A 24,209-nucleotide genomic window follows, 5' to 3' on the forward strand; every position below is an offset into this window, starting at 1 on the left:
CTACAGTTAGCGAGGGCGGAGCTGGGAAGACAACCGGAGGGAGTGAGAATTGGGAAAACTGGCATGGAGTGGACATTTTGAGGACTTTACGGGGTGAGGTCTACCGAGCCAATGGATGATTACCTTACACTGCGCGCTGGACTGGCAAATGGCGCTGAGGATGTCTGGACGGAGCAGCTCATTGCAGCCATTCTTTAGCAGCTCTTTAGCCCTGGACCTATATCTTTTCTGTCCACGGGGACACACACCAACAAACACAGCATGCAGAGGATGAGGACAGGGACAGTGGGACAGACAGGACGGAGTGGACAAGAGAGGAGCTCCCAAGATCCCAGGCGTGGAGTCTGAGTTGTGTCCTCCTGATTTGTGCCCTCAGAGTGAATCGCCCAGCTATATTAAACCTGGTTGAATTGGGTTCAATCAATCAATCAAATACGCCTTTTTATTAGATTTCATGGTTTTGACAATGCTGAATTTGTTTTTGACAATTGTCATTAAAACTGACATGAGAAAAGGGTTCAACCAAGTTTACGGGTTCAACACTGAGTGCACAGATCAAGGAAAGTGTAGCCGCTCACTCAAACCACCACAGAGGGCTATTTGAGTGGCAGAGTACGACACCTGTGGCGCAAGGAAAAAGACAGAGAGAGAGAGAAGTGAACACGAATGATGACATCTTAGCCATGCGACTATGACCTCCGGAAAGGCCTGCAGTCAGATGACCTCATGCGCCGGGCTCAGAAGCAAGCGTTCTGATAGGCCCAGAGTAGACGGAGGCGGACGGGGGCGGGACTCGGCAGCGGGCCAATCATAGCTTTACCTGGCTATTCTTGGCGTTCTCCTTAGCCAGGAGGTTTCTAGGATCATCCAACACACTGCTGTACTTATCCTTGGTCTTCTCATAGGCTGCTCTATAGCGCCTCTGCTCAGAATGTCAAAAAGTTAAAGACAACTGACAAACAAACAGTGATCTGCGACAGTCAGGAAATAAGAAGACTACCAGGAAAGAAAGTCAAGGTTAATAGCATGTGATAAATAGAGGAATGAACCGCAGACAAGAGAAACTTGAGTGACAACGACACAGTATTGTGGCTAGGACCACCACAGGAAGAAGGATGGTGCATTCATCACCATTTACAGTACATCAACTAAATGTTTTGAACTAATCATGATCATCTGTTACCCTCAAAGCTGAGAATCCAAATGAGAGAGAAAGAGAACACATGTTATACTCATTACTGTATCTGGTTTTCATAAGGTCGTTTAAATAAGATGAAATATATCCAGTATATCCAAATTAAAACCGACATGAGTTTGCATAAATGTGTTCCAAAAGTGCAGCTGTGACTTACTTCGTTGATGATAATGGAGGCATTCTTGGCGGCCTGGAAGAATGGAGTATCACTTGTGTACTTGAACTGGTGTCTGTTCTTCTCAAAAGTTGCTTTGTAGAGTCTCTGTTTTCAAAGGAGAAGAGGGAAAAGAAGAGGAGAAAAGAGCTTTTGTGGATATGAGAAGAGAAAGATAACATCTGAGAATGGTCTTATTGAATTTGTAGTGGTCAATTCTTTCTTTCCTAAATTCTTACCTCACTGTAGAGGCTTTTGTTCTTCTCAGCCTGGACCATCTCAGGTCTGTCCCACACATAGCAGCCAATACCCTTCAGCCAATCCAGGTCCTCCTTGTACTTGACCTAATGTTAGACAGATATATTCATGTTTTGGGTCACGCAAAAACATACAGGTTAAAGTATTCTAATACGCTGAAATGGACAATGCGATCTCTCTATGGTAAACTACACATTGTAAGCACTGGAATGTATTGGAATTGACAATACAGTGATTATGCTGCGAGGGTATTTTCAGATGTTAACTTGACACCACTCACGTTGCTGACGTTATCATAGATGACTTTGCTGTGGAAGAACTCGGGACGGTCGGGGATGGATCTCCACGTTCCCAGAGTGTTGTTGTACTTCTCTCTGTATTTGACCTGTGTGAAGGAGAGTGTCTTATATCTGTATGATAACATATGTGTATACAGTATTTCATCTGTGTGGAGACAGAGAAGTGTCTTTTATCTGTATGATAACATACATACAGAGTTTGGCAAAAACCACATACCAAATGGAGTCCATTTAATATACCAAATAATCCTATTGGGTGGCTCTGAGCCAGCAGGTAAAGCTGGTTGAAACGACTTCCTTAAAACACAGATTACTGTTCGTAAACTGGTTGTAGGGATGTCATTTCAACCAGTTTTGGTCACTGACCTCGCTGATGTCATCGGTGACCCTGCGGTGACACACGATGTCCAGGGCATCCTTGACGCTGTGGTAGTGACCCTTGGCCTGCTCAAAGCTCTCCTTGTAGCGCAGCTAGAGAGAGAGAGTGAGAGTGAGAGTGAGAGTGAGAGTGAGAGAGAGAGACAGAGAGACAGAGAGACAGAGAGACAGAGAGACAGAGAGACAGACAGACAGACAGACAGACAGACAGACAGACAGACAGACAGACAGACAGACAGACAGACAGACAGACAGAGAGAGAGAGAGAGAGAGAGAGAGAGAGAGAGAGAGAGAGAGAGAGAGAGAGAGAGAGAGAGAGAGAGAGAGAGAGAGAGAGAGAGAGAGAGAGAGAGAGAGAGAGAGAGAGAGAGAGAGAGAGAGAGAGAGAGAGAGAGAGAGAGAGAGAGCGAGCGAGAGAGAGAGAGAGAGAGAGAGAGAGAGAGAGAGAGAGAGAGAGAGAGAGAGTTGTACATAGGTCAGTCATTTGGAAGAAGGACAACTTAAAGACCAAAGACAGTAGAGGCGGAGGAGGGATCACCAGAGAGCATACTCACATCACTGGACTGTAGGTAGGCCTTCTTGGCCCGGACCAGGATGGGTGTGTCATGGATGCTGGTGTACTTGTGCTTCATCTTCTCATACTGATCTTTGTATTTGATCTGGGAGAAGAAACAGAGGAGAAACTGTGTTAGAGCAGTGGTGAAGGGCAAATACTATGGTATCATACTGGGACATAAGAAGGGCAATATAGTGGTGATAGAGGAATGTTGGAGAAATGACATTGGAAAGACTTACCTCGCTGAAGACCACCTTCATAGCCCTGGCGTGGTCCATTATGGGGGTGTTGATCTCCGGAGTGAAGTGGGCTCTCTCCTTGGAGGCCAGGTCAGTATACATAAACTGTAATTAACATTAACAGAAACGTCAGAAATCTCTTTCTTTGTACCTTTCTGTCATTGTTGTGCTTTAAGTTGGCATCAATAGAAATCTTAACACAGCTATCAGTCCTCCAAAGAGTTAAGCAGGTTTAATGTATCTGTGAGAGCTAAGATGAAACACAAAAAAAAGCTGTGGGCATCTCCTTTTGACTTGCCTTGTTGCTGAGCTGTTGGGCCCATTTGACTCTCTGGACCTCAAGGGAGTCCAGGGTGGTGGTGCACTTGCTCTTCTCCACATTGCCTTTGGCTCTGTACTTCAGCTGAGGACGAGAGGTTAAAGGTTAACACTGCCAATTCAGACAGAAAGACAGAACTGAGTCTCCAACAAGCATCAACCTCGTATATTGGCAGTTAATGGACGCTTTACTGTATTGTGTTAATATATATTGTACTGTATATTATAACATTATATAATAATATATATATATATATATATATATATATGTGGAAAATGGTGGGAGATATGATAGTGAAGATGACTCACGTTGCTCATGTGGGTCTTGAGCTCAGTGATGCGCTGGTACTCTGGTGTGCCCAGGACCACAGTAAAGTTGGCACGGTTCTTCTTTGCCTCAACATCATAGTTGGCCTGTTTTGGGGAGATAAATGAATATGGATTAGCAGATGTATTATGAGCTTAGTATAGACATATTATTTAGAGTATTTGCAGATTGTGTATACTTAGCTCCTTTGATTGCTGATTGAAGCCATGATAAAATGAAAAAGAAAGGAAAGGCCACCTACCCTGAACTTGCCAATGTTGCGGACAGTGACCATCTCAGGTGTGTCATACATGAAGCAGCCAACGCCTCTCAGCCACAAAAGGTCCTCCTTGTATCTCAGCTGGTGATGGAAACAGGACAGACAATGGTTACATTACTGTATAATCATTCAAAAGGCATGGAGGGATTTGGTAAAGTAACAATAACCTATCAATGAAATTCTTCCCGTATCCTCACTGAAGTTAACTTAAGTTTTCATTGAAAAAAAACATATTTCATTGGTTGTATAGCCTACATATTGCATGTTTCAGAAGTTGCTTGGCTGCATTGTTTTGAGTGAATGTTATTGGGCCACGTACGTCACTGGTGATCTCGTTGACGTGGTTACAGTGTATCATCTGGGGAGTGAGGCCCATGGGGATCATGGTGCCTCTGTTGGCGAAGTACTTCTCCTTGTAACACAACTTCACGGAACAAAGGGAGACACACAGTACTTAGAACACGTGGCAAACTTCACAGCAAAGAGAACAAACAAATCAAATCGTTTTGAAAAGAAGTGTATGAATGAAAACAGAGATAGTCATGATGGAATTAGTCTTGTAGCAAGCATCAACACTAAGTAATAGCAACAAACATCAATGGCAATAGTCTAGGAGTGATAATGACAGGATGACTAAAGGTCACGTACGTCGCTGACGGCCTTCTGGGTCATCTTGACCTGTCTGATCTCAGGTGTGTCGTAGGTGCTGTGGACCTTATCCTTCTCCTTCTCATACAGCTCACGGTACAGACGCTGGGACAGACAGATGGAGAGGGGAAATAACATCACCACTACGCCCCAAATAATCATTTTAATGATGCCCACATTCCAGGGTCTTGGACTGTACACAGCTATAATGACTCAATATCTTTCAAGGGACTCATAACAAATAGCCACATAGATGGATCATCAATCAAATTCAATAATTCATCCATTATGATATTTTTCCAATTACTGGGGGTAGAGGAGAAGACGTTTGTAATCTTACCGGGTTGGTGACCTTGTTGGCGTTCCTGATGTTGACGAAGCTGACACCTTCTGGGTCTAGGGTGTAGTTTGTAGCCTTTGACTTTTCATAGTCATTCTTGTACTTCACCTACACAACACAACAGAATTCCACGTGTGAGTTCCTACCATAGAGATATGATATATAACATTTTATGGTAACTACATCTACAGGCTTCCTTCTACTTCACCTAGCTACAGTACAGAAGACAAGTGTGAGTGACACAGTGCGTGCCTCTCGTAACTGAACGTTTGCATCTGAATAGATTTTTTGGTGTGATAATTACCTCAATGAGAATCTTAATGGTTCATATTTTATACACAAGGTGGGGGGTTTTTCTCTATTTTGGGGGGGACGGTTCAAGTAAAAAAAACCGAATAGATGAACATTGAATAAAGTGTTGTGTCTTTCTTACGCTGCTGACAACGATGGTGTTGTGCTGAGCCTGCTTCATGAGAGGATTGTCGTGGGGTAGAGAGTAGCCAGTAGGCATGAAGTTCTTGTTGGCCTCTTTGTAGAAGTTCTGAGGAGAATCATGAGAGAGGAAAAAGGACATAAGATATGAGAATCATAATAAAACAAGCATATTTTACTTCTATAAACAGTGAGGGAGTAGTTACTATTTAGGCATTTTTGAAAGTTACGAGTGAGTATGTTTTGTAAGAGTGTACTTAAAGTAAAGAAATGATCCCCAAAAAAGAAGTGAGGATGGACGATATCTTACATTACTCTGGTTGTAGTTGGCCAGGCGTGCCCTCTCTGTGTCAACGGTGACAGCGGGGGAGGAGTTAGTTCCCTTGACATTGGTGATGTAGTCATTACGGTAGTGGAGCTGAGAACATGAGAGGAGAGAACTTCATATGCTCCATCATGAAAATAATTAGAATTGATATATATATATATATATATATATATATATATATATATTACAATTTTTAGTTTAGTTTATTGAGACAGTTGGATATACAGGGGAGACAGAGTAGGGAAGAGAAACAGTACAAAAATGAGAGCCTGGACCAGGAAGTGAACTCTGATTAAATAAGGGTTAAATAAAACAACAAGATGGTGACAGAAAAAGAAGAAGCTTTAGCGACAGTACTCACATCGCTCAGGTTCTGAGCACTCTGTTTGGCTGTTTCATAGGTAGGAGTGTCGATGACCATAGAGTACTCCTTGAATGCCTCAATGCCCTTGGCTCTGTACTTGTTCTGAAAGACAAGAACAAACACACAAATACATCCACATCAATGTCCACATCTGTGGAGAGAATCATTTCCCTCTAGTCATTAGATTAAGAGAGGATAGAAGAGGAGAGGAGAGGAGAGGATAGAAGAGGAGAGGAGAGGAGAGGAGAGGAGACGAGAGGAGAGGAGAGGAGAGGAGAGGAGAGGAGAGGAGAGGAGAGGAGAGGATAGAAGAGGAGAGGAGAGGAGAGGAGAGGAGACGAGAGGAGAGGAGAGGAGACGAGAGGAGAGGAGAGGAGAGGAGAGGAGAGGAGAGGAGAGGAGAGGAGAGGAGAGGAGAGGAGAGGAGAGGAGAGGATAGAAGAGGAGAGGAGAGGAGAGGAGACGAGAGGAGAGGAGAGGAGAGGAGAGGAGACGAGAGGAGAGGAGAGGAGAGGAGAGGAGAGGAGAGGAGAGGAGAGGAGAGGAGAGGAGAGGAGGGGAGGAAAGATAGGTGAGAGGCATGGGGAGGGAGTTTACCTCGCTCTGCAGGTTGTCAGCAGCCTTGACGCGCAAGATCTCAGGGGTGTCCCAAGCATAGCAGCCAATTCCCTTCAGCCAGTTCAGGTCATCCTTGTAGAAGACCTGGGGAGCCACAGGAAAGTTATAGAAGTCAAAAGGACAAGCAAGAAGAAGTACAGCATTTGGGAACTATAACTTTGAACTACCTAATATAACTATATATAACTATGTCACAATAGTTTAGAAGTAATCAGCAATATTAGTTACTTTTTCTGACACTACCGGATCCTAAATAAATTACTATAACCCAAAATTAAAGAAAACAAAAGTCCTCTAGGTCTACCCGAAGAACATTTCATATATATGTTATTATAAACAACAATATTGTTTATAATAAGTAAGGAAAAAAATTGAATTCAATTTAATAATTTAACTTCACATGAAACTGTGATTAAATGCAATGTGAAAATCCAATATATACAGTTTTCCACATAAAGAAAGTTTATTAAAATATTAAAAGTTCGGATGACTCACGTCGCTGAGCTGCTCGTTGACCTTGCGTGCCTGGGCGTACACCTGCATATCAGGCATACAGATCCACTGGTGCAGGTACTTCCTGTAACCGATCTCACTGACATGGTTCTGAGTTTGACGGGCTGACAAGACATGTAGCATGTCTGGAGGGATGTGGTTCTTGGCCTTGGTCTTCTCATAGTCTGCCTTGTACAAGCGCTACATGTAGGGAGGGTACATAAACCATTACGTTATCATGTGTGTGTACATTTCCATTGATTTAAGATCAATGTGTTTGACTGCCATATGGAAGACAGTAAAGAGGCGATAGACTTACGTCAAGACCCATCTGTCCGGCTTTGATGCAGCGGAGAGTTTGTGGGTCGTCCTCCAGGGACTTGGGCAGACTGTAGAGGGACTTGAACCTCTCATAATCCTCCCTGTATTTGACCTATAGGGGAGGACATCATATGGGTAGGTTTGGGTAGTGGGCTTTGACAATGTACAATGCAACTTTTACGTATGTGACGACTGATAATCCTAAACAACAAGTTCAAGCAAATGAGGAACATCAAAAGTCAAAAGGGTCTATAACGGGTGATAAGTTGAACTCACACTGCTGAGGATGACCTTCTGTTGTTTGGCGTGTTTCATGGCGTGGGAGTCTGATGGCAGCGTGTAACCCTTAGTCTTGATCTGGTCCCAGGCAGATGTATACGTTTTCTAGACGACACAAAAGAAAACATAAACATCATAAATGAAGCATTTCAATCCTAATAGGTAAACATGACAGTATTTGGAGACACAGTGTACGTCTACAGTAGAGCCACACTTACGGTGCTGTAGATGTGCTTGAGGTTGGCGTAGCGTACGTAGTCGTAGGTATCCAGAATTGTGGTATACATATGTTTTTCCTTATGGTAAGCCTCCCTGTAGTTCAGCTGTTGAGATAAAGAGCATATGTTTTGATACAACGCGGGTTTTATACATTTCTATACTATTAAGACGTGATGTGTAGTACAGTATAGTATTTATTTCTGTACAATACATCTGACACTCACATCACTGGCCCAGGTGTGACCCAGGATAGCAGTCACATAGGCAGGGGTGTCTGTCACGATGGAGTAGTTGTTGAATTCCTTCTTACCCTCCTCTTTGTATTTGAGCTGCAAGAAAACAAATGCAGAGGGTTAATAAACCATAGTCCCCATGCAGGAATACTCCTTTTGAAGTAGTCTCTATCACTATTCTTTTTGACTGTCTTTAAGTATTTTTATGATAAAATATATATGTATTTATCCATTTATGATAGACTGGTATTCAATCAATAACAAACAAAAGACTAGGTAAATCATTGGTATAAATGACAGTAAGTTATCTTGCTACTCACCTCGCTCTGCAGCAGGTAGGCATTCTTGGCCCGGACAATCTCAGGTGTGTCCCAGACATAGCAACCAATACCCTTCATCCAGTTCAGGTCATCTTTGTAGTACACCTAGCGAACAGATAGACAATACCACAATGCAGAGTTCAGATAGTTGGATTTGATATGATTTTACAAATACTGTGATAGTGTGGGGTAGTGTAGCCAACCAAAGATGTGTTGTGTCCTTTTGCGAAATACACTTTCAAATCTATTAATCTTGAAACCTACATCGCTCAGGATCTCGTTGTTCTTGCGGGCTCTGATAGCGTCCTCCTGTTCGGGGTGGCAGGTCCAGTTGTGCAGGTAGGTGCGGTACAGCACATCACTGAGCATGTCCTGAGACCTCTTAGCCACCACGTTGGGAATGATGTCAGCGGGGATGTGGTTCTTGATCTTGTTGGTGTTATACTCCTTCTGGTAATCCCTCTGGAAGAAAGAACAGCGCACTGTGTGGATTATTTTCAAATCAAATGAAAGTGTATTTGTCCTATGCACGTGTTGTACAGAGTACAATTAAATGCTTACATGCATGTTCACCTCTCTACATTGCAACAACAAAATAAGAATATACGTAAGTAAAACAATATTAAATGGAAGAAAAATAAATAAATAGAAGAACACGATAGAATTATACATAGGAAACCATATCTAAAGAGTAAATATGGCATATTCCAACAGAGTATCTTTTAAAACGTTTATTTATACAGGTAAGTCATTTAAGAACAAATTCTTAATGGTGAGATGCTGTTGTAGCGACCGGATTATCATGTGTGTGATTTACTAGATTATGCTGTGTAGGTTATCAGTATAATATATTTTACTAGATATACTGTAGATGTACTACAGTATTATAGCAGTATTATATCTTACTAGATATACTGGAGATATACTAAAGAATTATAGCAGTATTAGATCTTACCAGATATAGTGTAGATATACTATAGTAATACAGCAGTATCATATCTTACTAGATATAGTGTAGATATACTATAGTAATATAGCAGTATCATATCTTACTAGATATAGTGTAGATATACTATAGTAATATAGCAGTATCATATCTTACCAGGCCCTTCTGTTTCTCCTGTTCTCCACAGCGCATCACCTCAGGGAAGTCCACCAGGGTGCCAGCCAGGTAGTGGCCCTTGGCCTTCTCATGGGCGTCATGGTACTTAGCCTGAAAGGTTTCAGTTTCAAATAACAAAAATGATATTGTCATCAATGATTGCAGGGAGTAAAGAGCTCCGTTACCACAACAACATGTGCAACCACTAGCAGTTACAATAAGGCCTGAGGGGGTGTGGCATATGGCCAATATACCACGGTTAAGGGCTGTTCTTAGGCACGACACAACCCCTGAAACCTTATTGCTATTATAAACTGCTTACCAATGTAATTAGAGCAGTAAAAATAAATGTTTTGTCATACCCGTGGTATACTTATATACCACGACTGTCAGCCAATCAGCATTCATGACTCAAACCACCCAGTTTATACGATTGTTTGTAATAATCATCATATTCTTTATAGTTAATAATTTAACAAACACACATTTAACTATCTGAATTAGATTTAATAGTACTAAAGTCCGTTGTGTCCTTTGCTCTTTAAGTATTATTTATATCTTATAGTAATAATCATCATATTCTTTATAGTTAATCATTTAACAAACACACAGTTAACTATCTGAATTAGATTTAATAGTACTAAAGTCTGTTGTGTCCTTTGCTCTTTAAGTATTATTTATATCTTATAGTAATAATCATCATATTTTTTATAGTTAATCATTTAACAAACACACAGTTATCTATCTGAATTAGATGTAATAGTACTAAAGTCTGTTGTGTCCTTTGCTCTTTAAGTATTATTTATATCTTATAGTAATAATCATCATATTTTTTATAGTTAATCATTTAACACACAGTTAACTATCTGAATTAGATGTAATAGTACTAAAGTCTGTTGTGTCCTTTGCTCTTTAAGTATTATTTATATCTTATAGTAATAATCATCATATTCTTTATAGTTAATCATTTAACAAACATACAGTTATCTATCTGAATTAGATGTAATAGTACTAAAGTCTGTTGTGTCCTTTGCTCTTTAAGTATTATTTATATCTTATAGTAATAATCATCATATTCTTTATAGTTAATCATTTAACAAACATACAGTTATCTATCTGAATTAGATTTAATAGTACTAAAGTCTGTTGTGTCCTTTGCTCTTTAAGTATTATTTATATCTTATAGTAATAATCATCATATTTTTTATAGTTAATCATTTAACAAACATACAGTTATCTATCTGAATTAGATGTAATAGTACTAAAGTCCGTTGTGTCCTTTGCTCTTTAAGTATTATTTATATCTTATAGTAATAATCATCATATTTTTTATAGTTAATCATTTAACACACAGTTAACTATCTGAATTAGATTTAATAGTACTAAAGTCTGTTGTGTCCTTTGCTCTTTAAGTATTATTTATATCTTATAGTAATAATCATCATATTCTTTATAGTTAATCATTTAACAAACATACAGTTATCTATCTGAATTATATTTAATAGTACTAAAGTCTGTTGTGTCCTTTGCTCTTTAAGTATTATTTATATCTTATAGTAATAATCATCATATTCTTTATAGTTAATCATTTAACAAACATACAGTTAACTATCTGAATTAGATGTAATAGTACTAAAGTCTGTTGTGTCCTTTGCTCTTTAAGTATTATTTATATCTTATAGTAATAATCATCATATTCTTTATAGTTAATCATTTAACAAACATACAGTTATCTATCTGAATTATATTTAATAGTACTAAAGTCTGTTGTGTCCTTTGCTCTTTAAGTATTATTTATATCTTATAGTAATAATCATCATATTCTTTATAGTTAATCATTTAACAAACATACAGTTAACTATCTGAATTAGATGTAATAGTACTAAAGTCTGTTGTGTCCTTTGCTCTTTAAGTATTATTTATATCTTATAGTAATAATCATCATATTCTTTATAGTTAATCATTTAACAAACATACAGTTAACTATCTGAATTAGATGTAATAGTACTAAAGTCTGTTGTGTCCTTTGCTCTTTAAGTATTATTTATATCTTATAGTAATAATCATCATATTCTTTATAGTTAATCATTTAACAAACATACAGTTATCTATCTGAATTATATTTAATAGTACTAAAGTCTGTTGTGTCCTTTGCTCTTTAAGTATTATTTATATCTTATAGTAATAATCATCATATTCTTTATAGTTAATCATTTAACAAACATACAGTTAACTATCTGAATTAGATGTAATAGTACTAAAGTCTGTTGTGTCCTTTGCTCTTTAAGTATTATTTATATCTTATAGTAATAATCATCATATTCTTTATAGTTAATCATTTAACAAACATACAGTTATCTATCTGAATTAGATTTAATAGTACTAAAGTCCGTTGTGTCCTTTGCTCTTTAAGTATTATTTATATCTTATAGTAATAATCATCATATTCTTTATAGTTAATCATTTAACAAACATACAGTTAACTATCTGAATTAGATGTAATAGTACTAAAGTCTGTTGTGTCCTTTGCTCTTTAAGTATTATTTATATCTTATTGTCACGACTTCTGCCAAAGTCGGTCCCTCTCCTTGTTCGGGCGGTGTTCGGCGGTCGACGTCACCGGTCTTCTAGCCATCACCGATCCATTTTTCATTTGTTTTGTCTTGTTTTCCCACACACCTGGTTTTCATTCCCTCATTACATGTTGTGTATTTAACCCTCCGTTCCCCCCATGTCTTTGTGCAGAATTGTTTATTGTAAGTGCTTGTGCACATGATGACCGGTGCGCAAAGGGTTTTTTATACTCATGTCTTGTTACTCTTTATGCCGTTGGTTTTGCTATTAAACTGCTTCGGCTATTACTTAGTTCTGCTCTCCTGCGTCAGACTTCCCTGCCACGGGTTACGCAACCCTTACACTTATCAAATCAAATCAAATGTATTTATATAGCCCTTCGTACATCAGCTGATATCTCAAAGTGCTGTACAGAAACCCAGCCTAAAACCCCAAACAGCAAGCAATGCAGATGTAGAAGCATATTCTTTATAGTTAATCATAATATTTGTATTGTTGATTGTCAAGAGGATGTAAATTAGACTCACGTCACTGACGATCTCCCTGTTCTTCTTGGCTCCGACTACTGGAATGTACTGAGGGTCGAGCTGGTAACCAGTGGCTTTGCTTTCATCCCAGGCCAGTTTGTAGTATTTCTACAAATGAAATGACATCAAAACAATCCTCAATGTCAAAATCAGAAGTTACAGATAAAACTTTTTTTTTTAAATAACGTCATCATTATAAAATGTATTAGTTTCAACAATATTATTACAATTATTATCAACATTATAAAAAATATAATTGCATATAAAATTTGACATTTGTGCAGGTAGGTGTTCCTATGAATACCAAATCATATGGATGTAGAGTACTTTACCTCACTGATGACTTTGGCGACCTCTCTGCTATGGGCCAGCTGGGGTGTGTCCTCTGAGCCGATGTACTTGCCTTTCTCTGCGTTGAAGGTCTCCTTGTACTTCAGCTTTACAACAGAAGGACATATAGGCACAGGTCATGATCAAATCGAAACAACCCACACAACACGACATCCTCACGTTTCTCTAAGCTTAGGTATGGGTCAAAGGCTATCTAAAACAGAGAAAACGTGCATCCAACAAAAGAGACATCCAAAGACTGTACGTCGTGTTTTGGCTTTTCTTAACATACTGTATAAGCTAAACTAGTAAAATGATTCACTCACATCACTGAGGTTAAAAGCATTGATGGTGGCCAGGATAATCTCAGGACGATCCACGATATGTGTGTATTTGGCAAAGTTGTCCTTGGCATCCTTCTTGTAAAGCCTCTGCAAAAAGACAGTAGAGAGAGAGACGTGGTAAGAATTCCCTGAAGGGTAGCAAACACATGCAGTACTAATGACTGACATTTGAGGAGCAGAATGTGCCCAATGAAACCAATAACCACATCAAAAACAGCATGGATACAGATAGAGGAGCTTACCTCGTTCATGATCTTCTGGGCATTCCTAACTTTGACGTGATCGACACAGTCTGCAGCCATCCATCCACAGCCACGGAGCCATTCCAGATCGGCCTTGTAGACAAACTGCAGACCGACAGAGGAGAGTTAGACAAACCATAATTTCATCTCAAGGTATTTTCCTGATTTTATTAGAGAGAGAGAGAGAGATGGGGAGAGAAGAGAGAGAGATGGGGAGAGAAGAGAGAGAGATGGGGAGAGAAGAGAGAGAGATGGGGAGAGAAGAGAGAGAGATGGGGAGAGAAGAGAGAGAGATGGGGAGAGAAGAGAGAGAGATGGGGAGAGAAGACAGAGAGATGGGGAGAGAAGAGAGAGAGATGGGGCAAGAGAGAGATGGGGAGAGAAGAGAGAGAGATGGGGAGAGAAGAGAGAGAGAGAGAGAGATGGGGAGAGAAGAGAGAGAGAGAGAGAGATGGGGAGAGAGAGAGAGATGGGGCAAGAGAGAGAGATGGGGAGAGAAGAGAGAGAGATGGGGAGAGAAGAAAGAGAGAGAGAGAGAGAGAGAGCGGGGGTGAGAAAGAGAGAGAGATGGGGAGAGAAGAGAGAGAGATGGGGAGAGAAGAGAGAGAGAGAGAGAGAGAGAGAGAGAGAGAGAGCGGGGGTGAGAAAGAGAGAGAGATGGGGAGAGAAGAGAGAGAGATGGGGCAAGAGAGAGAGATGGGGAGAGAAGAGAGAGAGATGGGGAGAGAAGAGAGAGAGAGAGAGAGAGAGAGAGAGTGGGGGTGAGAAAGAGAGAGAGATGGGGAGAGAAGAGAGAGAGATGGGGCAAGAGAGAGAGAGAGAGGAGATATTCTACTCACGTCACTCTGAAGGTCGTACGCTTTGCGGGCCTGTTTGACGTCAGTGGAGTCTGGCAGACAGGTCCAGTTGTGTAGATGGGTCCTGTAATGTTTGTCATTGACCTGGACCTGGCATTTCTTGGCCAGCTCGAAAGACAGCATGTCCACTGGCAGATGGAACTTGGTCTTGGACTTATTGAAGTCTTTCTTGTACAGGGCATCAGAGGCGATCTTGGCTGAGTTCAGAGCCAGCATGAGCAGAGGGTCATCCTCGACGCAGCGGGCTCCAATGTGATGGCCAGCCTGCTTACGGTATTCTGCCTTGTATTTGTGCTGTGAAAGAGAACAAGCAAGTGTCAAAGTATTGTATTTGGTACAATAAATATACTTGCTGGTGACCTTCAATAAAATTTGGCAATGAATGGATGCCTGAAGAACAATTTTTAAATTTTTACATTTTACCTTTATTTAACTAGGCAAGTCAGTTAAGAACAAATTGTTATTTTCAATGACGGCCTAGGAACAGTGGGTTAACTGCCTGTTCAGGGGCAGAACAAAAGATTTGTACCTTGTCAGCTCGGGGATTTGAACTTGCAACCTTTCAGTTATTAGTCCAACACTCTAAACACTAGACCAAACTACTTGGCGTCACGTTGGACACAGCCCTATCCTGGTCTGAGCATATAGATAACATTGTCATTAAAATGGGTAACGGCATTTCTATAACAAGAAAATGTTCTGAGTATTTAATATCCAGCATTTTGAATCAGGTGATTTCATTTTTGTTCCTGTCACACTTCGAGTACTGTTCAGCCCCTAAAAAACAGGGCTCCCAGATTAGCTCTTCATTGTTCTATCCATATATATATATATTTTTTTTTAAAGGAATGCATTCATCTCTCATGGCTTCCTGTTGAAAGCAAATTACTAGCAGTCTTTTGAATTTCTTGAGGAACGTAATATTTTTCAAGAAACCAAAGTACTTTTTATACAAATTAGTGTATACCCGCAACAAACATAACCACCAAACCACACAGGCAAGTTTAGGTAATCTGATAACCCCCAGACCAAGGACAAATCTCCTCAAATCTACAGTAAATTACAGAGCCATCACTGAATGGAATTCTTAACCAACTCACATTTCTCAGGAGACAAAAGTAAATAAAACAATAAAAGAACATCTAATGCACCATATGACTGGACAGAGACTTATTCTGATGAGCATCTACTGTATTACCTGTCAGGTATTTGAATTGTCTACAATGTCGAAGTCATAACAAACTTGTTGAGTGTCGGTTATGTCTTAATGTAAATTGTATTTGTTTGTAATGTCTTTTTAGGTCTGTGTTGGACCCCAGGAAGATTAGCTGACGTCATGGTGTCCGCTAATGGGGATCCTAATAAAATGATCAAATTAAATTCAAAAGTGCCATACTTAGTGGGATTTAATTGACTGTTTATTCATACATACTGCAATAGAGATCTAAGCATTTAGAATTAAAGCGGTATTGAGTGAATGGATATTTTGAGGCACTTAAACACTACAAAGTTAGGAACTTAAGTAAATGATGTAGTTAATGTTATCTTTATCAGGAGTGAACGGACACTTACTGTTCCATTACATTTCCATTCAGATGAGATAAGTATTTTTGACCTCAATGACCTGTTAAAATAAAGGTGAAAACGGTGATACTCACATCGCTCTGGACTTTATTGTTGTGGATGCACTGCTTGATGGGAACAGCATCTCCGGGCATGAAGAAGCCGGTGGCTTTGACCTTATCCCAGTCCTTGGTGTACAGTTTCTGTGAAAGGGTAAGATAGATAGGGCCGTAAATTACAGGAAGTAATGGTACAATTTTGTGACTACACCACGTCATATGAGCATTTCTTCTTCGAGTTCCCCTCTACCTTCAGTATTGTTGAAGATTTATTCAGACTGGAAAAGGCAATTTGAGCTTTTCAAATGTCTGAGCACCCTGATCAAATCAAATCAAATGTTATTGGTCACATACACATATTTAGCAGATGTTATTGCGGGTGTAGGGAAAGGCTTGATGTAAAAGAAAGAAGAGTTAACTTACTGGATGGAGATTCTTGGCCACCTCTCTTGCTGTTGCCAGTACTGGGGTGTCTGTGATTGTGTACTTAGTCTTCTCTGTGTGCCAGAGTGCACGGTAATTAGCCTGCACAAAATCAAAACACAAAAGCAATTGACTAGTATTGTACTTATGATGATTATTATTGGCTCTATTAAGAGTTGCTTCAATAGTCCAACGTTTTTACTTCATCATTTTGATAGCCATTCCCCACAGAAAAAAAACATTGTGATTCTTTCATGTGTTGTAACATGTAAGAATTGGCCCATGTCCCCACCCACCTCATTGAGGATATCTGCCGCGTTCTTAGCGCAAACCAGGTCCATTCGGTCCACAGGAGCCGTGAACATCTGCTGATCCAACTTGACGCGGTAACCTCTCTGCAAGACAACATCGGCAACAACAGTCAAACCAACATCAAGCTTCAATCAATTTCATTGCATATGAACCTTTTTCTGTCCACAATTAAAATGACCAGGTAGACGACAGACGCTTGGTGGCATATATTACTGTTAAATTATTATCAAGTTCACATATGTACTTGTTACATGACATATATTATATGACTTACGTCAGCCAGGACCGCTTGGGCGCGTTTCACTTTCAACACCTCCACAGACTCATGGGGGTTCCAACCACATCCCCTGAGCCACTCCAGATCAGCCTTGTACACAGCCTGGGAGAAGACAACAGGGTGTTTGTATTGGCATAGGGATCAACGTGCCATTACATACTGATTGCCTTTCCCAGATACGACTGAACAGAGGGTTAAAATCAACAAAGATGTATGCAATAAGGATGTCTCTGAAATCCTCTCAGGCGAATATAGCACATAAAACATTATCATGACCATATAATTACAATATGATAGAGGGATAAAAGGAGGAACTCACATCGCTCTGCAGATCATAGGTTTTCCTGGCCTGGACGACATCAGTGGAGTCTGGCAGACAGGTCCAGTTGTGCAGGCGAGTTCTGTAGTTGAAGTCGTTGACCTGGACCTGGCATTTCTTGGCCAGTTCAATGGTCAGCATGTCGACTGGGAGGTGGAACTTGGTCTTGGACTTGTTGAAGTCCTTCTTGTACAGGGCATCACTGGCAATTTTGGCTGAGTTCAGAGCCAACATGATCAGAGGGTCATCATTGACGCTGAGGGCTCCAATGTGGTGGCCAACCTGCTTGCGGTAGCCCTCGTGGTATTTGTACTGAGTGAACACAGGGGGGGATCAGAGAGTTAATTCCACTGACTCCATTGAATCAAGTGACCTAAATGAAATGGACACAGTTATTTTCTCTTACGTCGCTGATGATGTCTCTAGATTTCCTGGCCTTCAGCACAGCGATGGCGTCCTCCTTGATGTGGTATCCCTTAGCCTTGTCAGCATCCCAATCCTTAGTGTACAGTTTCTATGAAATGGAAAGATCATTGAGTCAGTGAGTCAAATAATAATATCTGGGCATACTGTTATATGCATATGAACCAATAATCGCTATAGGTTTCTTCATATGTGTATCTGAATCAATGTCTTTATATTATTGCTGACTGAATATGTTCATTGCACTCTGAAAATAGATTAAATTAAACAAAAGACACAGTATGTGCAAAGCGTTCAGTGAACCAGACGTACGTTGCTGATGGCAATAGCATTAGCCTTGGACAGCACTATAGAAGGTAGGTCATTGTTCAGGTGGATATTGGTCTTCTCGGTATCCCAAACTTCTCTATATTTCCTCTGTGAAAAGCAACAAACACACACAATCAAAGGGTTAATGATAAATCCAACCATTGTTATCGCAAACTAGCTCTATATTTCACAAAATCTCGATCTCCGCTGTTACTAGAAATGCATTTTTACAAAGAGACCAAGATAACAGGTCAGGTTTGGCTACTCACGAAGGACACTTCAATAGGAAAAAACAAAGTACTCACACCACTGAGGGTCTCAGCATTCTGCTTTGACAGGACAAACTCTGGAGAGTCAATGACACTGGTGAATTTGATAGAGCTGGGGGGCTGGCGATACAGCCTTTCGTTGAGGATGGTTTGGGCATTTTTAGCCTTAATGACATCCACAGAACCCTGGGGCAACCAGCCGCACCCTCTGAGCCACTCCAGATCAGCCCTGTACACAGCCTGGAAGGAAGGAACCATGGTTCAGGTAATCATTACTCCTGATGGGATAGTAGTGTAATAGTTGGTTGAACTTCAATGGTCGATAGGTTAGGATCCAGAAATAGACTATACGGACTGGACTATAATTCTCTGTGTACTTACGTCACTATGCAGATCGTAGACCTTCCTGGCTTGGACAACATCAGTGTTGTCTGGCATACAGGTCCAGTTGTGCAGTTTAGTTCTGTAGGAGAATTCTTGGATCTGGGACTGGCCTTTCTTGGCCAAGTCAAAGGACATCATGTCAAGTGGAAGATGGAACTTGGTCTTGGTGAGGTGGAAGTCCTTCTTGTAGAGAATATCACTGGAAATCCTGGCGGCATTGGCCGCCATCACAAGCAGTGGGTCATCCTCAATGCATAGGGCTCCAACATGGTGGCCACACTGATTGCGGAAGCCGGCCTTGTACTTGTACTGAAAAAAGAGAGGACTAGCTAAGTATTGAGTTGTTTTTTTATGATTGCTGCCTATGCTCATTCAGAGGAGATGGATATACAAACTTACATCACTGATGATTTCTCTGCCCTTCTTGGCATGTTGGACAGCAATGGCATCCTTATCCAGGTGATAGCCCTGTCCGATCATCTCGTCAAATCCTTCACGGTAGTGTTTCTGAATTAACACCAAAAATCAAAAAAATTGAAGAGGTTGCGAGACCTATAGCTCATATAGATAGATAAAACTAGATCAACTTGAGTGAACGAAAACAGCTTGAGGCAAAGTAAGGAGGACCTACGTTGCTCAGGATGATCGCGTTGGCCTTGGCCAGCACAAGCTCTGGCAGCTCATTGCCGACGTGGATGTTGACCTTATCAGCCTCCCACTGTTCAACATACTGGCGCTGAAATATGAGAAAAGGATGGCAATGTTATAAGAAAATAATGTGTTTCACTATTCCTCTGTTTTCAATATTAGTCTCTGCATCCTGTGAATCTGAATGTATGTATACCTGAGTTCAATCTCCCTCCACACTAGAAAGAAATAAGTAATTTTACCTTGTCCATTATCTGGGCATTGGCCGCAGCCAAGGCATAAGGCATTCCGTCGGTTGTGGCGGTAAACTTGAAGTTGCTTGGATGCTGGCGATATTTCCTCTCGCTCAGGATCTCGCTGGCCTTCTTGGCTTTCTCAACGTCGATCGAGCCAATAGGGACCCAGCCAGTGCCTCTGAGCCACTCCAAATCAGCCCTGTACACAGCCTGTTTTATATGAGAGCAACAGAGAGAGAACAATTGGTCAGGAAGTAAACGTCAGCGGTATAATATTTGTCTGAAATGATAGGTGTAGTCCCCCCGACACCTCATAATCTTAATGAGTGATCATAATCTACTTACGTCACTATGCAGAGCATAGACCTTCCTGGCTTGGACGACATCACTGGAGTCTGGCAGACAGGTCCAGTTGTGCAGGCGAGTTCTGTAGTTGAAGTCGTTGACCTGAATCTGGCATTTCTTGGCCAGTTCAATGGTCAGCATGTCCACTGGCAGGTGGAATTTAGTCTTGGATTTGTTGAAGTCCTTTTTGTACAGGGCATCACTGGCAATTCTGGCTGAGTTAAGCGCCAGCACGAGCAGAGGGTCATCTTCGACACAGCGGGCTCCAATGTGATGGCCAACCTGTTTACGGTAGCCTGCCTTGTACTTGTACTATACCGAACCAAAAAGGTAGAAAGTATGAAATGGGGATTTCAGTAAATTAAAGGTGTACACAGTATTGATATAGTCAGTTCCTTTGTGATAACGTGATAACAAAATAAGTACTGACATCTTGTACTTGTACTATATAGAGGCAAAAAAGTATCTACTTGTACTTTATGTCAACATTCCATCAATTATGATAATCTGTTTGCATCAACCGCTTGACATTTTTCAAATAATATGAAAAAAGGAGGAACGTATCCTGTACTCACATCACTGATGATTTCTCTACTATGCTTGGCAGCTTTGATGGCGATACAATCGTTTTTCAGGTCATAGCCCTTCTTGTACATCTCCTCCAGTTCAGATTTGTATGTTTTCTGAAAAAGCATACAGAGACACAGCTTAGAAACAAAGCCAACACATTAATAATAATTACTAGAACAGTACTAGAGATATTATTAATTACTAGAGCTTCAGATAAAGTATTTGGCCACACATCCGCTATTGAAAGTGTAATATAGTAATGTATGTAGCAAAGGAAGCAAAGAGGACCTACGTTGCTTATGTTGATCGCGTTGGCCTTGGCCAGCACAAGTTCTGGAAGCTCATTGCCGACGTGGATTTTGACCTTATCAGCATCCCATTGTGCAACATAGTTGCCCTGAAAAACAAGAGAAAACATTATTATGTTATAAGAAACTAATAAGGTAATATTACATGCCATTTTAATAGCGCATTTGTCAGACCCAAAGACTCTTGAAAAAAGCAATCAGAAATGCAAGATTGACCATCCAAACCACTGATCTGAGTGAGAGACATAGTTCAAAAAGCATTTATGTATTGAACTTTTCACTAACCTTGTTCATGATCTCAGCATTGGCCTTGGCCAGCACCATAGGCATGGAGTGCATGTCGGTGGTATATTTAAGAGTATCTGGTTTCTGCTTGTAGAGGCGGTCGCTCAGGATCTCTGAAGCTTTCTTGGCTTTCAACACATCCAGAGAGCCAATGGGGACCCAGCCAGTACCTCTAATGAACTCCATGTCGGCATGGTAGACAGCCTGAAGGGTGGAAAGCATCAATCAATCAAACAAACAATCACACTTACTGTAGACATAAAAACAATTGTAAGTGGTTAATGGAAAAGAAACAAGAATTTGATCCAGTATATGGAGAAGAAGCTTACGTCACTATGCAGATCGTAGACCCTCCTGGCATGGACGACATCACTGGAGTCTGGCAGACAGGTCCAGTTGTGCAGTTTGGTTCTGTAGTTGAAGTCATTGACCTGGATCTGGTTCTTCTTGCACAACTCAAAGGCCATCATGTCCAATGGGAGGTGGAACTTGGTTTTGGACTGGTGGAAGTCCTTCTTGTACAGGGCATCACTGGCAATCTTGGCTGAGTTAATAGCCAGTATGAGCAGAGGGTCATCCTCAACGCAGCGCGCTCCAATGTGGTGGCCAAGCTGCTTGCTGTATCCAGCCTTGTACTTGTACTGAAAGAGATCAGAAGAGAATTTTTCGAGTTTGTGTAGTAACTTCAGTCATAAAAGGGTGCACTTATTGAACGTCCTTTCCTTATAAATTTGTCAGTGTTTCAAATAAGACATTCCAAGTGTATTTATTATTTATGCCTGAGTAATTCACTCATTAATTGATTCAGGAATTTAATTCGGAAATTGTTATTAGTATAACGCTTCCTTAGCACTTTAATAATTAGGAAAATATCTTTAAAGGTTTGCTTACTTCAATGATAATGTAGCTTAAGGCCTTGGAAATGGTCAAATGATGAAAAAAAAAATTATGTGAAAAAAGGGGGACAAAAATACAGTACTCACATCGCTGATAATCTCTCTACCGTGCTTGGCAGCCTTAACGGAGATAGCATCGACAGGTAGGTAATAGCCCTTCTTGATGGTATCATCAAATCCTTGTCTGTACAGTTTCTATAAAAAGGAGAAAGAACAAGCGTTTAAAAAACGGGTCACAAAACATTGGAGAGGTTGAGAGATATATAGATTAGACAGATATACAGTACATATATAGATATAGCTAGAACTAGATTTGAGTGAACGAAAACAGATAGAGGTAAAGTAAGGAGGACCTACGTTGCTCAGGGTGATCGCGTTGGCCTTGGCCAGCACAAGCTCTGGAAGCTCATTGCCGACGTGGATTTTGATCTTATCAGCATCCCATTGTTCAACATACTGGCGCTGAAATACGAGATAAAAATGTTATACCTGCTATGTTATGAAAAATAATAATAACAATAATATTTGTTTTGCACCCCCCCACCCCCTGAAAAAATAATAAATATGTATATGTTTTTTTAAGCAACTCAGTCTGGCTTTAAAATTACTCTTGAAAGTTGTAATAGTAGAATGCACAAGGTGTATGAGCTAAATTGGGTAGTGCATCATCAGTTCCTCTTGTCATGTCAGTCATTGCATATCTTAGAGAGCTATTTATAACTTGTCAGAAATGTCCAGATCAACAAGCCCATTTTTTATTTAGGTTTTTAAGCCCATAGATTTTGTTGTAATTTATTGGTCACACAAATATCGCATGAATGCACATTAGACATGGGCTTTAAAACTGCTTAATGGTCTTTGCACTCTAAATGTAATGACAACATGTGTAGAATTGCAGGAAATAAGCTTTACACCTGCAAAATTCTCTTGACCAACAAGAAGGGTGTGCACAGTTTATGTCATGAACAGTGCTTGTGCCCATAGAAATAGATGTGGTATGTGCGCGCACACTCAGGGGGCAGCGGGACACACTCAAACCGGTGCACCTGGCACCTACTACCATACCCCATTCAAAGGCACTTTCATCTTTTGTCTTGCCATTTCACATTCTGAATGGCACAAATACACAATCCTTGTCTCAATTGTCTCGAAGCTTAAAAATCCTTCTTCAGCCTGTCTACTCCACTTCATCTACACTGATTGAAGTGGATTTAACAAGTGACATCAATCAGGGTTCATAGCTTTCACTTGGATTCACCTGGTCAGTCTATGTTATGAAAGAGCTGAACACTCCTTGTATGTATTAGATACTGAATCTACAGTTGAAGTCTGAAGTTTGCATACACCTTAGCCAAATACATTTAAACTCAGTTTTTCGCAATTCCTGACATTTAATCCTAGTAAAACTCCCTGTCTTAGGTCAGTTAGGATCACCACTTTATTTTAAGAATGTGAAATGTAGTTGAGAGAATGATACTTCCAAAGTTGTGGCAAAATAGCTTAAGGACAACAAAGTCAAGGTATTGGAGTGGTCATCACAAAGCCCTGACCTCAATCCTATAGAAAATGTGTGGGCAGAACTGAAAAAGCGTGTGCGAGCAAGGAGGCCTACAAACCTGACTCAGTTACACCAGCTTTGTCAGGAGGAATGGGACAAAATTCACCCAACTTATTGTGGGAAGCTTATGGAAGGCTACCCAAAACATTTGAACCAAGTTAAACAATTTAAAGGCAATGCTACCAAATACTAATTGAGTGTATGTAAACTTCTGACCCACTGGGAATGTGATGAAAGAAATAAAAGCTGATATAAATCATTCTATCAACTATTATTCTGACATTTCACATTCTTAAAATAAAGTGGTGATCCTAACTGACCTAAGACCGGAAATTTTTACTAGGATTAAATGTCAGGAATTGTGAAAAACTGAGTTTAAATGTATTTGGCTAAGGTGTATGTAAACTTCTGACTTCAACTGTATTAGATAGGGTCTTGGACTTGGTGTTGGGGTGGACCTTGTCCTCCCAT

The 24,209-nt window shown here is 40.3% G+C and overlaps 1 protein-coding gene across 4 annotated transcripts in view; it reads right to left on the reverse strand.

Annotated features, from left to right (window-relative positions):
* neb (nebulin) overlaps positions 1 to 24,209 on the reverse strand; it is an 85,838-nt gene that overhangs the window by 27,872 nt on the left and 33,757 nt on the right. For 3 of the 4 annotated variants that reach the window (XM_090229990.1, XM_036974701.2, XM_090229989.1), the window contains exons 58-106: positions 22,538 to 22,642; positions 22,268 to 22,375; positions 21,614 to 21,925; positions 21,285 to 21,488; positions 20,984 to 21,088; positions 20,697 to 20,804; positions 20,122 to 20,433; positions 19,783 to 19,986; positions 19,524 to 19,628; positions 19,292 to 19,399; positions 18,890 to 19,201; positions 18,545 to 18,748; positions 18,243 to 18,347; positions 17,914 to 18,021; positions 17,508 to 17,819; positions 17,186 to 17,290; positions 16,896 to 16,994; positions 16,600 to 16,701; positions 16,213 to 16,320; positions 14,537 to 14,848; positions 13,698 to 13,802; positions 13,438 to 13,542; positions 13,114 to 13,218; positions 12,782 to 12,889; positions 9,681 to 9,791; positions 8,843 to 9,040; positions 8,579 to 8,683; positions 8,250 to 8,354; positions 8,025 to 8,129; positions 7,804 to 7,911; positions 7,526 to 7,639; positions 7,210 to 7,407; positions 6,694 to 6,798; positions 6,094 to 6,198; positions 5,715 to 5,822; positions 5,406 to 5,513; positions 4,973 to 5,080; positions 4,633 to 4,737; positions 4,304 to 4,408; positions 3,967 to 4,065; positions 3,707 to 3,811; positions 3,378 to 3,482; positions 3,080 to 3,184; positions 2,839 to 2,943; positions 2,273 to 2,377; positions 1,888 to 1,992; positions 1,589 to 1,693; positions 1,353 to 1,457; positions 124 to 228 (exon numbers count right to left, since the gene is read on the reverse strand). In XM_090229990.1, coding sequence (XP_090086116.1) covers positions 124 to 228; positions 1,353 to 1,457; positions 1,589 to 1,693; positions 1,888 to 1,992; positions 2,273 to 2,377; positions 2,839 to 2,943; positions 3,080 to 3,184; positions 3,378 to 3,482; positions 3,707 to 3,811; positions 3,967 to 4,065; positions 4,304 to 4,408; positions 4,633 to 4,737; positions 4,973 to 5,080; positions 5,406 to 5,513; positions 5,715 to 5,822; positions 6,094 to 6,198; positions 6,694 to 6,798; positions 7,210 to 7,407; positions 7,526 to 7,639; positions 7,804 to 7,911; positions 8,025 to 8,129; positions 8,250 to 8,354; positions 8,579 to 8,683; positions 8,843 to 9,040; positions 9,681 to 9,791; positions 12,782 to 12,889; positions 13,114 to 13,218; positions 13,438 to 13,542; positions 13,698 to 13,802; positions 14,537 to 14,848; positions 16,213 to 16,320; positions 16,600 to 16,701; positions 16,896 to 16,994; positions 17,186 to 17,290; positions 17,508 to 17,819; positions 17,914 to 18,021; positions 18,243 to 18,347; positions 18,545 to 18,748; positions 18,890 to 19,201; positions 19,292 to 19,399; positions 19,524 to 19,628; positions 19,783 to 19,986; positions 20,122 to 20,433; positions 20,697 to 20,804; positions 20,984 to 21,088; positions 21,285 to 21,488; positions 21,614 to 21,925; positions 22,268 to 22,375; positions 22,538 to 22,642 — 6,693 coding nt within the window. Of the gene's footprint in view, positions 1 to 123; positions 229 to 820; positions 923 to 1,352; positions 1,458 to 1,588; positions 1,694 to 1,887; positions 1,993 to 2,272; positions 2,378 to 2,838; positions 2,944 to 3,079; positions 3,185 to 3,377; positions 3,483 to 3,706; positions 3,812 to 3,966; positions 4,066 to 4,303; positions 4,409 to 4,632; positions 4,738 to 4,972; positions 5,081 to 5,405; positions 5,514 to 5,714; positions 5,823 to 6,093; positions 6,199 to 6,693; positions 6,799 to 7,209; positions 7,408 to 7,525; positions 7,640 to 7,803; positions 7,912 to 8,024; positions 8,130 to 8,249; positions 8,355 to 8,578; positions 8,684 to 8,842; positions 9,041 to 9,680; positions 9,792 to 12,781; positions 12,890 to 13,113; positions 13,219 to 13,437; positions 13,543 to 13,697; positions 13,803 to 14,536; positions 14,849 to 16,212; positions 16,321 to 16,599; positions 16,702 to 16,895; positions 16,995 to 17,185; positions 17,291 to 17,507; positions 17,820 to 17,913; positions 18,022 to 18,242; positions 18,348 to 18,544; positions 18,749 to 18,889; positions 19,202 to 19,291; positions 19,400 to 19,523; positions 19,629 to 19,782; positions 19,987 to 20,121; positions 20,434 to 20,696; positions 20,805 to 20,983; positions 21,089 to 21,284; positions 21,489 to 21,613; positions 21,926 to 22,267; positions 22,376 to 22,537; positions 22,643 to 24,209 lie in introns of all 4 variants that reach the window. The other variant, XM_036974698.2, reaches the window with a different exon arrangement.

Source organism: Oncorhynchus mykiss, chromosome 3 (assembly GCF_057628025.1).
Source record: "Oncorhynchus mykiss isolate SJ-2025 chromosome 3, ASM5762802v1, whole genome shotgun sequence".
NCBI lineage: Eukaryota > Metazoa > Chordata > Actinopteri > Salmoniformes > Salmonidae > Oncorhynchus > Oncorhynchus mykiss.